This window comes from Cygnus atratus, chromosome 1 (assembly GCF_013377495.2).
Source record: "Cygnus atratus isolate AKBS03 ecotype Queensland, Australia chromosome 1, CAtr_DNAZoo_HiC_assembly, whole genome shotgun sequence".
NCBI lineage: Eukaryota > Metazoa > Chordata > Aves > Anseriformes > Anatidae > Cygnus > Cygnus atratus.
Window position 1 is genome coordinate 176,612,547 of NC_066362.1, and position 15,843 is coordinate 176,628,389.

The 15,843-nt window shown below is 36.7% G+C and overlaps 1 protein-coding gene across 5 annotated transcripts in view; it reads left to right on the forward strand.

Annotated features, from left to right (window-relative positions):
- Window positions 1-15,843, forward strand: part of NAA16 (N-alpha-acetyltransferase 16, NatA auxiliary subunit) — a 64,864-nt gene that overhangs the window by 28,876 nt on the left and 20,145 nt on the right. For 3 of the 5 annotated variants that reach the window (XM_050711587.1, XM_035553316.2, XM_050711594.1), the window contains exons 8-9: window positions 763-858; window positions 3,852-3,958. In XM_050711587.1, the coding sequence (XP_050567544.1) occupies window positions 763-858; window positions 3,852-3,958 (203 nt within the window). The remainder of the gene's footprint in view (window positions 1-762; window positions 859-3,851; window positions 3,959-15,843) is intronic. The other 2 variants (XM_050711591.1, XM_035553317.2) reach the window with 1 other exon arrangement.

Genomic DNA, 15,843 nt, shown 5'->3' on the forward strand with positions numbered 1-15,843 from the left:
TAGAAAGGAAACTAGAAATATTTATTGAATATATGTTGTGCCGTAGTCTTGATCTGTTCATTCAGTTTTATTTAAATTGCTTGATCAATTTGAAAGTACATGAGCAAAATCGATCCTAGTTAACGTGAAAATGGCATTTCAAAAAAACAGATTACTTTTATTTAAATTCTAACCACATTGGAGCTCCAAAGCATATTATGGGGGAAAGGGGAGGAGTGGGAAGAAAATCTTTAACAAAAATAAAGCTATTTAAATGTTAAGGTATCAACAACTCTCGTGCCACTGGCAGCGTTATGCCCTAAGTTTGCTGTCACCAAAGGACTTAAAATAAAGACATACTTGTGTAGTTTGCCATTTGTATACCTACAATTTAGAAATATATTTCTCTGATTTATGTATGTCTAAAACAGATGCATAGCAAAAACAGTTATTTGAAGCTATCAGAGTCAAACTGCTGTATGAATGGGTCTGCACAGTATTCAATTGAAAGAAAACAAATGCTAGTGCTGTTTGATTGAACTTGAAAGATAACTTTCTTTTAGCAGTTCACTTTTACAGTAATTAATATTGGTACTTACATCTTAGTGCTTTCGATACACTGTTTCACAATATTTTTGATGAATTGGAAAAAAATAGCTTGAAATGTTAAAATTGTTCCAAGTCCAAACTGTATAAGAAATTTAACAATTCTCAACATTTAAAAACCTTTAGAAGAATAGATTTTTATCTGTTTCTCATATCTATTATATTTACTGATAATAGGCACTTTAGAAGAGAGGCTTCAGATTTATGAAGAAGTTAGTAAAAGGCATCCCAGAGCAGTTTCACCTAGAAGATTACCTTTAAACTTTGTTTCAGGTAACAAGTTGCATATCTGTTCCATAATAGTTTTTTTCTCAATTTTTTATCAGGCTGCTAAATGTGCATTTAATAGCTATTTGTACATGTACACAAATTAGACAAATGTATTTTTCCTGGAATAGACAAATTTATTTATGTTTGAGGATTTGATAGACAAGTTCATGCACTCTAATATGGTGGTACCAACTGTATAATGGTGTCTTCATTGATAAAACTACACCGCAGAATGGTGTCCAGATTTGGGGGGAAATTATTGTCCATATTTTTTGTCATCATGCTGCTTAAAGGTCATCAGTTACAAGGGAGGGAATATAGTACACTGAAGGCAGCCGGGGTATGTGTCCATGTATACATGCATATATATGTATAGCTATCCTATACTCTAATTTATAACCACTGAAACCGTTTCTAAAAGATGCTTATAATAATCGGATAGCATAGGGCCGATGAATTTCCTAACAGTTTGTATACTGGTGATGTGTCAGAAAACACTATTTTTTTTGTGAATCTGTTTATAAACTGATATGCAGCATTTTTATCTAGAATTGTTATAGCCAAAATCTATGGATTTAGTGCTGATAATTTAATAAGAATGGAAACAAAAAGCAGGTGTGCAGCGTGAGTTGTTTTATTTCTAATTTTATGGCTAAGTTCTTTCCAGTGACTCTGTCCTTTTACAAGTCGTACTGAAGTACAGTGCACAAACATCCTCAGATATGGAGGGAATATACATTTTTTTTTAAAAACAGAAAACTGTGCTTTTCCAAAATATAAGAGAGGAACCTAAACAAAATAGTAAAAGCCCTAAAAATGTACACTTGGAATATAGCTGTTTAAGTGCTATAACTCCAGTAGAAAAATCTGGGGAGGATGATAAACTACACAACTTAGGTTTTGGCTGACATGATATTTCTAAATTCAGCTGCAAATAACCATGGTATCTGCTGATGTTTTCAATTTCTTAAGGTTAGCTTTTAGTTTGGTTCATTTGCTGAGCGTTGCATATGGCATACCTTTAAATACTACAGAGCATGACTAGTACACTTGTCTGTTGTTGTTGCTCAGGAGTCTGAATGTGCATACATACACCTCTGTGTACCATCACAAGACTAACGACTTCATAAGAAATTTAGCCTTGAAATTAACATTTGTGCCTTACTTAATCCCAGATATTTCCATTTTTTTGATGATACAGTGACAAATTTTTAAGGCTGTTAAACTAGGTTTAAAAAGCTATGTGACAAGTAATTGTTTTTCTTCTGTTATAAAGTAAAAGTGCTTATGCTAATACATAGCAAACAAGTACCCTGCAAAATGATTTTGCATATCTTTATCAATAGTGTTCGGTTGTTGACTTTTTTTTCATTGTATGTTTTGCTCTGGGTTATCTTCTCATCTGACAGTGTAGTCTTACAGCCAATGTTCATTTAAATAGAAATACGTTTGGTAATAAGGATTAGTTATTCCTGCGATAGCAAAACTTTAAATGAAAGCAAAATAATTCATTTTTAAATCAGTTAAGTGAAATCTCCCAGTAAGTTACCTTCTGCAGGTTTCATAAATAAGAATTTCCCTGATTTAAAACTTGTGTTTCTGTTAATCCAGTAAGCTTGTATCAGTCAGGATGAATAAGACATCCTGTGGAAAATCATTCGGTTTCCCAAAATGACTCGTGTTTATAAATTGAGCAGGTGAGAAATCTCGTTGGCTAAAGTTAATGATGAGAATGTTAAGATGTAGGAACAAACTGTTGTAGAATTATATTTGCAAATTTCAAGAGGGTATAATTTTTGGTTAAATGAGGCTGCTGTCCCTGTGTGGCCACTGACCAGTTGCTTGCAGCCAGCACTGGTTCATCCAGAATTGGCGTGGAGTGCTCAGAACTGCAGGCTTGTATAAAACAGACAGTTTTATTCTAGACAGCGCCATGCATTCCATCTCAGTAACCCTTTAATTGATACAGACTAGGTCCTTCATCCTCCTGGAAACCACCTTTTTGGAGGCTGAGTATGATAGTTAATTTTCAGACTGATCAGGGAATACAGTCTGACAGTCCAGTTTTAGATTTGTTGACGTTGCTATAGATTCACTGCTCATGTGGCCAAGTCTATTCTGTGCACTGGTTAGAGAGCAGACCCTGAGATTGGCTTTGTCATAGCTGGGTGCCTCATTGTTTTGTATGTTTTTTAAGGCTTTTTCAAAGCTGTTCCACTTTCTGTAAAGAAACACATACTTAATGGAAATTGAACCTTCATTGCTGAAGCTTTAAGTTACAATTGTTCCATCCAGAATATAAATTAGAATAGTGCAACAGAAGAAACTGAGAAACTGAGATTTTTTTGTCAGACGGCAGTTTCCTGTAGTGTGAGAAAACAATTTTTAATTAATTCACCTGTAATAAAGCATGTGCTTCTAGTCAACTTGTGGACCCCTCGTACACAGGTAGTAGAAGTTGCTGTACGGAGACTAAAAAAAGACGACAAGAGAGGTAGAGGGTTCATTTAATCCATCCTTCTTCCTCAAAGCATGGATAACTTTTATCTATGCTATTCCTGACACGCATTTATCTAACTAAATCATAAAAACTTCCAGTGATGGAGCTTTTAAAAAATCTCCAGGGTAATCTGTTCTGGTGCTTGGTTACTCTTACCAGTATAATTTTCTCCAGTGCTTGTTTAAATAACCCTTGCTACTCCTGGGTAGCCACCAGATAATCCTTTCCTTCTTTAGAAGCTTTTGCAGGTTTGAAGACTGTTACCATGTCTTCTAGACAGCAGTCTCCTAACACTAGCAAGTCAAGTATTTTATTTTCTGATCTTTTTTTAATCCAGGGCATATTTGCAACTTATTCGTAAATAACAGGAAAGATGAAAACCCTTAACTGCAGTTTTTCAGTTACTCTGCTATCCAGAATTGTACACCAATTAGTGCTTATATTTATATAACACTTGCAATCACTGACATATAACCAAATACACTTTTGTTTCTAGGTGAAAAATTTAGAGAACTAATGGATAAGTTCCTGAGGGTTAACTTCAGTAAAGGCTGCCCACCCTTGTTTACCACTTTGAAATCTTTATATTACAATCCAGAAAAGGTAAAATTTAGTACTTGTTTGGTTTGAATGAAATCTTCTGTATTGAATTTTTAAAAGATTACCTAAATGTTTGTTTATAGACTTCACTGTAACTTTCAAATAACTGTTGTAGAACGTTTTTCTTTGGTGTGCTATTTTTTCATATGCGTATCACTATTTGATGATAATTAATCTGTGAAATGAAACTTCTGTAGACAGTTGACATCAAAATGCTTGAAATCTGATTGATGCAGGATGCACTGATTTTTTTGGAAAAATCAGAGATAACCAGCAAATGTATTTGTGTACTCTGAATGCAAGTGTGTCAAGATTCTTTCAACTTATGGTTTATGATGTCACCAGAAGTCATAATTTTAAAGTATCACACACCTGGCTATTTTACATTTATTTCTGAATTGCATCAACACGTTAGTATTTGCCATGAAGGCTTGTTTCCTGCTTCAGTGTCTGGATAATCTTAGTGTTGAATTTTTGCTCTTCCAAGTTCTCTCGGTTTTGGCAAAATTGTATCATACTATAACAATACTTTCAGTTTTAGTTCATTGTCCCAAGCTCTCGTAACGTACAGCAAAATACTAATCTTCACACTAAAGCAAGCTAATAAACTGTGCAGCATATGAAAATAAAGGTCAGTCTATTCAGATGTTCCATTTTCACTACAAGCAATACAAACACTTGGTATTCTAATCAGTTCATGACTGGTGAAGAGCAGCTTTTGTAGCTGGAAGAAAAACCCTAATACATGATTCAGCTTTTCAACCAGCAGTGGCTATTCCTTTAATTGAACTTAAATTCATGAGATGATCAGGGTGAATAATAATTTTTCAAAACACTTTTGGGAATTGTAATCTGTACTGTCTGTCTCTCCTTGGTTGACATAATTCTAATAAATTCTGATACCATGTACAGTACAAGTCTTCCTACAGTGCATACTGCTAATGCATATTTTTCCATGTAAACTTCTGAAACTGCAACGAGATTTTTTTAAATAAAAAGCACTGAATATCTAGACAGACGGAGAAAGATTGCTGCAAAAGTTTTCTCTCTGATATTTGAAGTATAAAAATCTAGAAGTAAAAGATACAAATCAACTCATTTGGCTTGGAAGAATATTTTAGCACGTGTTTTAGACATGATGAGTAAAAAGATTACTAAGATGTTTTGGGACAGATTTATCAGGAAAGGCGCCTTGCTACTAGTCATCTTCAGTGTATCAAGTCGGTACCTCTCAGAACTAGTAGCTTGATTCTAAAAGCTAACTAATAAGCAAAATCAAAAGCCTCAGTTGCCAAATATATTTGGATTTGTGTGCAGTGCTGACTTCTGCAAAAGAGTTTTCTCTACTTTCTCTTCCTTCTCTTCCCTGAAAGGGGTCTGTTTGCATTTCACTTAGTTCATGTAACCATGACACAATAGGAATCTCTTTTTTGTCTAATTGACTTATTTTTGTCTCTGACAGTTTTAGCAGTTCTGAAGTTTAGGGACTAGGGGAAAGAAAAGTGTGACAAGTAATGCAGGCTGCACCTTTTAGGAAAACTTACCTTGGTATCTGGCTTCTCTAAGTTGGTGCTTAATGCTAGCTTCTAACATAAGTTACTATTATATTTTGACTGAAAACCAAAAGAATAGTAGTCTGGATCGTGTTGTGCTTGTTAGAAAATATCTAGGAAATGAATACATTTTCTAGAAGTATTGGGGATGATCAGTTCCCCTTTCTGACTTTTGGAAGCAGTTTTAATTTAGTGTAGTCAACTGCAGTTGCATTCTGAAATGGTATGGATAGGAGGATTTTCTCAAAGAGTTGGTATTTAAGCCTAGAAAGTTTTTTTTGTTTTTTTTTTTCTAGCACTCCAGGGATGTCCAGGATCTTTCATAAAACATGGTTTCAGGAAAAAAGTAAAATAAGCAGTATTTTATACTAATATAAGCTTTTTATTTGTGTATACTTAGGATAAAGTGCCATAATGCTATATGTGAGAAAGGGAAATGTAAATTACTTAATTCAGTGCCTGCAAGAATATAGAGGAATAATGGGGAAAAATGTAACTTCATTTGCTCAACCAAGATGAGGATTAGATTTCTCAATAAGTATCTTAACATTTTGGTGTTAAGAACACCTTTTATACCTGTGTGAGGAGACTAAAATGTAAAGTATAGTCAGTTCTAGAGGAAAAATACTGATGTCTGTGCCCTTCTGTTTGGAGGGGGGTAGAGGAAAAAAGTCATTATGTGGAAAGTAAATGTTTGCTAACCTGTTGAGAAAACTGTTTGGTATCTAATTGCTCTAAGCTGGTACTTCACACCAGTTTTACATAAAAACTACTGGTATATTTTGATTTCAAAACACTATATTCTGCTAGCTCTGGTTGGTAGTTTAGAGTGAGACATTAGCTTCAGTTTGGGGTGAAATCTACCTTCAGCTACACTGAGCTGCAAATCTCTAGGATTTGTCAGTCTCAACGTGAAGCCTAATCAGGGGGGTTTTAGAAACTATTCAGTACTTACCCAGCTTGGACTCCAAATAGTGATGTTACGGGTTGGAAGATATGCTTTAGATTCCAATAGAGACGACATGGTTGTGATAGAGATCTGAGACAGATTTGCTGTACTTGGGGCAGTTGTTGAAAGAACCACAGAAATAAGGTGGGGAAAATTTGTTTTTTATTCTATTTAGAGAACTGAAGTTTATCTGTTCTTTTATGATGATTTTCTGATCAGCTAGCAATGTTTTGGTATGTTAGCACTGACTCGATCAAAGATCCTCTAAGTAATTAAAGAGCTAAAGGTAAATTGCTCAACAAATGTGTAATAAAATTCACTAGAGTAATTTGTAATTTATTCACCAAGTTCACCAAACACTAGAGACTAGAAGTGTGTCCAGTTCGAGGATGCTCGCTCTGTTGGAAGAGTGGTTAGTATGAGGTTAAGAACTAGGTCTTGGGTCAGCATTCAGCAGAGCTCAAAGCACAGGTGCTAAATGCTGCAGTTTTTTGAGCTGTAACAATTTAAGGGATGTAATGTGGAGGACAGCCTGGAGGATGCAGATTAAAATGCGTAGAAAGCTAGGCTTTATTCATTCAGTTATTTACAGAGCAATTTCTTTAAAAGAAGGAAAAATTGTATATCTTTTTTGGTTTTGTTTTGTTTTCTTTCTTAGGGATCTAGGTGGGGTGGGCCATCATGACACTTTATTCCAACATAGAAACTTGCAGCAAATTTGGCACACATCAAAAATGTGTCCCAGTTCACATGCTTCAGCTAAGTAAAATCTTGGTCTCCGTGTGCAGTACAGGCTTCTTGACTTCATTTGCCAGTCATCTTAAAATTAAAAATTACAAATATAATACTATAAGATGTTAAAGATGGAAGAAGCATAGCCAAGCTGCCTTTTCCTTCTGAAATAATTGTACCTTGTATACCTTCATGGTTGTTAACAACCATATCTGAATAATAAACATCATTTTACAGCTGCTTGCTAGACTTCCCCTGCTGTCATATGATTTCTCTTCTTTTACCTCAACACAAACTCTCATACAGCTGCTCGCTGAGCTGCTTTAGGGTTAATCCATCTGCAATCAAATCCCTCCCATCAGTCTTCAGCTGGATCATTTTTCTGGATCTTATCATTAGCTTCATGGAATACTGTGAATACTACAAGTGAGCACACAAATAGCGTGCCAGAGATGTTGAATCAAGATGGAGGGATCACAGCAACTCAGACTTGAACTGGTTTAAGTTGACAAAGCTGTATATGCTTAATGTCAGCTAAGATAACCATACTACCATTTATACCTCATCTGACCAGGAAGGTGAGGAGGCAGCTCAGGTTACTGCCAATTGTATAGTCATAGTCATTGCAATGGTATAGGTCACCCTATTTCAAAGATTTGGTGTAAGAGAAGTACATGAGACCTATGTAGAAAACTTAGGCTGAGATATTTTTTATCTCAAGGGGTGGCAAGTTGCTTCCTTTGATTTTTCCTTCCCAATTCTTAGGGACTTTGAAAGCTGCTTCTTGATGACACTGGAATCTTGACCATATAACTCAATTAAAAAAAATAAAAATCAATAGGGTAAGTGTGTACATGGCTTAAGAGTATTTTAGGATCATGCTTTACGTGTCTAAATCAAGATCCTTTGATTTGCATACTAAGATTTAGAAACATTAATTTTCATACTTACACTTGTAAATTGTCCAAAGATCAGTTACAGAAGATCTATAGAGGTAACTTTATAGCTTTCAGTGGACAGTATATAATAGTACTGTGTGATTGGATGAAATTGGCAAAGCTAACTAATAATTTTAAGTTTTCCTTTTTCTCCAGTTGTAGCTTTCTCAGCTTGCTGACACTGAGGTTTTTTTGTATTATCGTATTACAAGGTTTTGTTCTCTTTTTGAGCAGACTGTGACAATGGTGGGGATTTAGCTTTAAGTTCTTTGCTGTGGTGGAAATTGGAGATGCAGTCAAATTTCAGTCTAACTAAACAAAATAGTTTGGGCTTTTCTTTTCATGTAGTTCCTGGCTTCTCACTGACTGTCTGATGTTGACTTAATCTCTCTGTGGAGATGAATGAAATGCTTTCTAATGCACTTGAGTCAATAAATGCAAATACTTTAAAAATGTTCCGCTATCACAGGGTGGCAATAAGAAATATATGGATTTTTTTTTTGGTTTTGCTATTCAGTTGTCTTTTCAGGAAGACTGATAAGGATGCAGTGCTTATGTCTATGTTCAACTTAGGTAGGGTAATGCTGCATAGTTTTGTCCTCATTCAGATATATAATTTAATTTCTTGTTTGAACTGTTGTTGGAAATGCTACAGTCTGACTGGGGATCAACAAGCTTCATCTAAACAAAAGATCCTGGAGGCGCAGAGTTAAATGTTACTATTTTTGCAACTTTAACGTTTCCAGGAATACAAAAACAAACAAACAACCCCCCCACACACACACAAAAAACAAATTATCTTTGCACAGGTTATAGTAAAAGATATATTGCATTCCTGTATTCAGGTAATATTTTTCTAAGTATTTGATTAAATCAAAGTATAGTTCTCGTATGCTTGTCATGCAATAAAAATAAGTGACATTGTTTTTCACAGCTCTTTCCTTGTCCCTTCCCACCTGCCCACACTGGTGAATTGTTTTTAGGCAAGTGTGGTTGTGAATGTTCACGCTTTTAAAACTTCCAGTTTGTGGTTGGTCTTTGTCTTCCAAATTCTATGCAGTTTTAACAGTCAAGGAATGAAATTATGTTCTGGATTCAGGCATTTGATTTTCGGTCAGTGTATACAGAATTGTTCAGCTCCACTTGAAAGGGTTTCCACATAGGATCACTGGAACAGCCGTCTAGATACCTGGAAGAAGTGGCTGATGTTCTAGAGGTTTGTGCTGCCATTCATTCAGAGGGCTGGAGAAATGTGCAGAAGGGAATCTTGTGAAGTTGAACAAAGGGAAACGCCAGGTCCTGTACCTGAGGAGAAATAACTCCATGTGCCAATATGGGCCAGGGGCTGACCAGCTGGAAAGCAGCTGTTGGGGTTTCTGATAGACAGCAAAAGGAGCATGAGCCATCAGTATGCCCTTGTGACAAAGAAAGCCAAAGAAGGCCTTAGGTAGCACGTTGGGCTATCTGAGGAAAAGTCCCACCGGGAGGTGAAGGGAGGCCATCTTCTCTCCTTGGCCACCTGTTGGGACACATCTGGGGTGCTGGCTCTAGTTCTGGGCTCACCAGTATGTGGCACTTGTCAAAGGTGGGAACAGGTTGAGAGAGGTGGCAGATACCTTCCTCATCCTTGGAGACGGTCAGAACATGACCGGACGTGGCCCTGAGCAACCTGCTTCAGCTGATCTGCTTCTGTAAAGGGAGGGCTTGGACTCAGCAGGCTGCAGAGATCCCTTCTAGCCTTAATGGTTCTGTGGCGGTACTTTCTTACCCAGTCGCACCTTCAAGTTAAGGCTCATAGCCATTGACTTGCTGGCCAGCGAGCTGGTCTGTAAACAGTGTTTTAGTACTGGGATGAGTGCATTTTGCACAAGTCTGGTAACACTAAGATCCTATATTAAACAATACAAAAGGGTACAGTAGAAATGGGCATGTCTCGAGCACATATAGACAGGAGCATTGAGGTAACTAATCAAGGTACTGTGGTTTGGGATTTTCATGGTTTTGTCTTTTTGCTAGCAAAGCCCCCAGTCAGTTCCTATAATTTCTTGCTTCTCCCTTCTCAGACCGTTCACAAAGGGAAAGATAGGTACTTGCCCCAGAACCTGCTTTGTAGAAATGGATGCACCTCAAACAGAGGTGAATAGCTGCAGATTTGCATTCGTATTAGGTTAAATGTGAGGACATCATGGTTCACCACTTCAAGTTGAGCATCTGTAATTGCTGCTTCAGGGTAGACACTTTCCAAAAGAGCAGGTTGTTTATTCAAGAGTGTAATGGGGTTAGGCTGAGGATGCTGTCTGTAGATAGAGAGGGATCTAATCATTGTTTACATACAGTCCTCTACCCATCAGGCTGGATTTTGGAGCCCTCAAAGTGGAGTATATGGCAACCTTCTTTATTTTTGTGGTGTTCCAAAGTGCCAATTCTAACAGATAATGTAACAGTTGTGCATTTGGTGTTTTGTCAGTGATGATCTGCTTGTTCTTTCTAGTAAAGAGAGAGCTATATCAAGATTTTATTGTGCTTCTTAAAAATCAGTAGTCACTTAGCCGAGCTGTTGATGTCGATGTTCACTGATACTGAATTTGCCCTCATTGTGTTGGTGAAGGAAAAGTGGGAGGAGAGATGTCAATAAAATTCTAGCAAAGCCAGAACTGTCTGGGTTTATTTTGCGGGTCAGATAGCTCATGCTCACCTTGAATTGCGTGCAGATGGATACAATTTGGTCTGGCAGACCTGTTGTTTATAATGTTATACAGCAGGGATGATTGTCACAATTCTATGGTGGGATCAGTGTATGCTGTGCTACTATTGGCTTCATGTGTTAATGCACAACAACTGTTGAGGTGCTCAGTGGAGCAACTTTCTTTAATGCTTGACAATCCCAATATGCTAGGCTTTCAGCAGTTAAAGGAGGCGCTGTGTTACGGAAATTAGTACACTTAGAATACACATACACTTAGAATATGTAATATTTTACAATACAGTATGCAAAGGCGTACACTTAAAAAGAAAATAGCAATTTATTCTAAAACAGCCTGTTGTTTCAGAGGTGGTAACACGAATCCCATGGTCTGACATCTTAATTTTGGAGCTCTAATTTATATCAAATCTACAACAAAAGATCACAGTCTCTGTATACTCTGTATGCTGATGGTGAAAATTACAAGCGCAGAATTGGTATGACTCTAGCAGATGATGCTACTGAGGGATTTGATTCATGAGTACATCAAGCAGTTCAAAATGCATTGTGTAAGGGCCTGGACTCACGGACAGAGTTGTCCATACTACCCTTGTCCTTCCGTTGCTACTTTTGCTGAAGGAACAGCTCAGATGTTTTAAGTACCAGCAACAGCTTTCAATTTGCACTCATTTTTGGTTTTGTTAATGCGTTGTTCTATTCAGCTATAAGCATCTGTGCAACAGAATTGGTTCTGCAGTGGCAGTCTCTAATAGATGGTTGGATTGAAGATGTGAAAATAAACATTAGCTATCCCCATTTGAAACATCCTACTACGCACTTAAATAAAATTTACATATTATGAGGGAGGCGCTTCTGTAAAGTGGGGCCAGTGTTGTTAGCGTATTTTGAAGAACTGTAGTTATTATTAGAAAAAATACTTCTACTTCAGAAGAATATCATTGCAAAGATGTGCTTTTGGAGATTGCCTATTCACTTGGTTTTCTTGGAGGTTGCCACAAAATGCTAAATTTCTGCATCATCAATTCATAAATATGTTGTAGAGGTAATTTGCATTTCCAAGTGAATTTGTCTTTAATATTTAGTCCATGGTTAAAAGTGAAGAGAAATTGTAGGTGAATAACTAAAAAAAAAAGTCAGTTTTAAGCATGGCAGACAGAAGGCTGTAATGAAAAAGTAGCTTCATCCTCCATAATGAAACTTGTGGTTTTGTTTTTTTCCTCTAACAAGGTATTCCGTTTTCCACTGCAACTTTGAAATGTATAAACAAAACATGGCTTTAAACATGAGCATCATGGAATTTTTACCTATGGCTCATGTTTCTAAAATGGCATCAAGTTTCATTTCCATGATTTATGGAGCCTTTTAGAATAACCATTTAAAGCACTGCTATGTGAGTGAGACGTTTTGAAGTGAATGCTTTATATGCACAGAGCATTTACTAGGAAAATGTTTCAATACAATAGTAAGTGTATATACAAAATCATTTGATATAGATGTCTTGTCCTTTTCTCTGGTATAGCACGTTTAATGTCAAATTACTAGGCTCTTTGTTTTATGCTAAAAGCAGTTTTATTTTTTTTCTTTTTGTCTGTTGCTTTAGTTTCTGCAGTTTATTAAAAAGAAATTATCAGCACAGTGGCCAATTTTCAAGTTTTCTAAAACATTAGGTCTCTAATCTCATAAGCCTTTTATGTAGTGTGGAATCTTATTCAACTTTCTTCTATCAGGCTTTTGGGTTTTAAACGACAAATATATTTGGCTACTTCAAGTACACGTATAATGTTGATATCTGAGTACCTGAGTAAAACATGTACAGTCGGCACAGCATGTGTGTTCTGTCAAGGAAAAAGCTCTGGTTTCTCATTGGCACGCTTGAGAAGCAAAAATTTGTGTTTAGGAGTGCTACTGCATAATTACGAGTTCTGCTGTTCGTAGAAGGTTACTGTTCATGGTGAATGTAGCTGTGGCTTTTGACAGAATGGTTCTGCTGGAAACTAATAACCCTATGTATGTGCAAATCCTGGGATGTAGCAACTTTCACATTCTGTAAATTGCTGTCTGGACGGATCACAAATAACTGAACAGCCTTATTTGTTACTATTCCTCACAAGAGATTTTGAAATGCTAACACCCACTGTCCCCACAACAATCATTCTCTTTGTACTGGAGCAATATTCAGAAATACTCTTTGGTTCCCCATACATGTTGATTTCTATATCCATGAGATAAAAGTCCAAAGAGTGAAGATCTTCAATTAGTCAACATCAAGGTTTGCATCGATTGTGTTGCAGGTGCGTTGATTCCATTGAAGGTCGACATTAGTGCACATGTGCCCTTTTTCTGGGTAACTTTAAACATGGAGACTGTGAGGAAATACTGGATGAGAGAAAATGCTTCTCTGGAAGAAACATCAGAAACAACAGTCTCAAAAAATAAGTGTAAGACACTCTACAAAGGAAGGTAGGCTGTCTCCAGTGAAGACCTTTCTTTACAACCCTTGCAAGACAGATGGCATTTTCCCTCCTTGATATAAAAAGCTACAGGAATTTAAAGCAAATTAAAACCGTTTTCAAAGTTAGATGCCCTCCGTGATTTAATGGTGGTTTATTTAACGAAGTGAAAATTGTTTCATCTTAAAATGTAGAGAGATTCAAAGTGGTACTAACAACTCTGCAAGATCAGCCATGGGATACAGTCTTTTATGTATGCTGACTCTGTCAGTTTAGTTAAGAGAAATTAGCGTCTCTGAGTTAAAACTCTAGGAGAGGAAATCTGGTAACTGGACTTGCTCAGGATCTGGTTAACATCTGATACGTTCATAGCAAAAGACAGTGTTTCTGCTATATAAGTATATGTTAAATAAGAACATGTTAGAGTAAGTGGAGGAAGGAGAAAAATAACCTGCTTCAGGTACTGCTAGGATAGAATACTTCCACTCAGTAGCAAGCATGAGTGTAGTGCCAAATGTGCTGGTGTTTGATAATTTGGGTCCCAGAGTTGATACCTTATCTAAGAATTGACAAGTGTAGCAGCTGATAGATATATCAACTACTCTATCACTGAGTTTCTTTTAGAGTGATCTACATTGTGAATAACTGCCCCAAATACCTACTTAAAGGTCCACAAGAAGTACACACAACATCTTTGCTCACAGTTGCTGCTGCTGGTGCTCTGCTCTTATGAAATTGTTTGCTCTTTTGTTTATTGAGTCCCCAAACTTGTCCAAAAGCTTTCAAAAAGCAGTTGCTGATGAATTGAGTTGTGCACTGACTATATTGACATTTTAAAGCACTGGTTTGTTCTAAGGTTATATTTCTGAGTGTCTTAAAATTTTCAGTGCAAACTTGTAATGCTGTTGTTTGTTAAATTCCATTATCTAAACAGTTTTATCACTATAATTCAAAGAATATTAGTAAAATTAGGAAGTCAAGTGCTACATGGACCTAAGAAAACTAATTTTCTGACTGTTTTCATATACTGTGGTATCGTCCAGATCTTCTGGCAGTTTTCTCACATGTTGTAGCTTATCTCACATCTCCCAAGTTGTTAATCTTCACACAGCGCAATAAAGAGGGGAAGTATTATTCCCATTTTGCACATCTAAAACAGTAAAATGTCAGGGCTAACTTTTGCGGGCATGGATCCAGGAGGTAAGGTTCCAGAGACGTTTATCTACAGAAGCGTTCATTGATCTCAATTGATGTGAAATGCTCGGCACATTAGAAAATCTGGTTCTAGGCAATATGAAAATGCACATAAATACCTGTTTTGTGCATGCCAGTACCTTCATACAACATTATCCCACCTGGTGGGATATTATTCACTCCCTGGTGTACATTAAATGAGGCAAATGCTTTTCAGGAGGAATGCGCAACTAAATACATCATGGTACTTGATAGCTGTATTTCTGTCACTTTAGATCAGCTCCTTGATACCTTACAACCTGTTGCCTCTGGTGTAATTCAGACAAGTAGCTACTGTTAGGGCAATAACTCTGAGCCAGCCAGTCATCTCTGGCTTATGGTGTTGGTTTTTATTCCTTACTGCTCTCATTATATCAAGAAAATATGGCAGTCGTTTTAACTTACTAGATATTTGTGGTTTGTTCTTAAGTGTAGATTAATTTGGAGTGAGGTGGAGTAAATTAAAAAGATGGTTAAACTTCAGCTCCTCAGTCTTCCATGTGAAGTGCAAAGCTTTCCAGTTTATGATTGTATAACTGTATGAGTCTGTTTGATAAGTTTCTTTCACATCTGTAACTGTATGTCTGGGGAAAAATAATATTCTGTTTATAGTATACTTTTCCTTTTGGACTAATTCCTAGATGAAGCATGTCTAATACATTTGAGTAATGTGGGTTTTTAGGAACTCTGTTTAGTACTTGGAAGTAGCCGATGAATGGACAGGCCTCTCTAAATTACATGTAGATTTCAGTATTGGACTGGCATGTTACAGTTGTGTAGCTTTGGAAAATGATAGAATAAATCATAGAATCATACAGTGGTTTGGGTTGGAAGGGACCTCAAAGGTCTAGTTCCAACCTCCCTGCATAACCAGGGAAAATGCAATGAAAGATCAGTGTTCGGAAGCATCGAATCAGAAAAAACCCTCAAGAATCAATATTTTAATAGCCTTTTGTGCAGTCCCTGAGTTTCTGTTTTAATTTTGTGAGTCTGTATGTGTGTTGTACGTTTTACAGCTCGACCACTGTGGAGGAATCTTTCTTGGGATAGTAATCCTGTTCTGACTGTGGTATTACTGTCCTGCTGAGCTCTGGGTTCCTGCACTGAAGTTTTCTATATTGTGTAACTTACTGACAGCTTTATCAATTGCTAAATGTGGTTGCTTTCAATTTGAGAAAAATGATAGCCTGTGCAGAGAGCTGATACCAAAATCAGTCAAATTAATGTTCAAGATAGTACAGCTAAAAACTTATGTTCATACTTTGAAGTGTTCTGTAGATTTAGTATAGGCAGTATATTTGTTGAAGCTATTGCCAATCTACGTTTTCT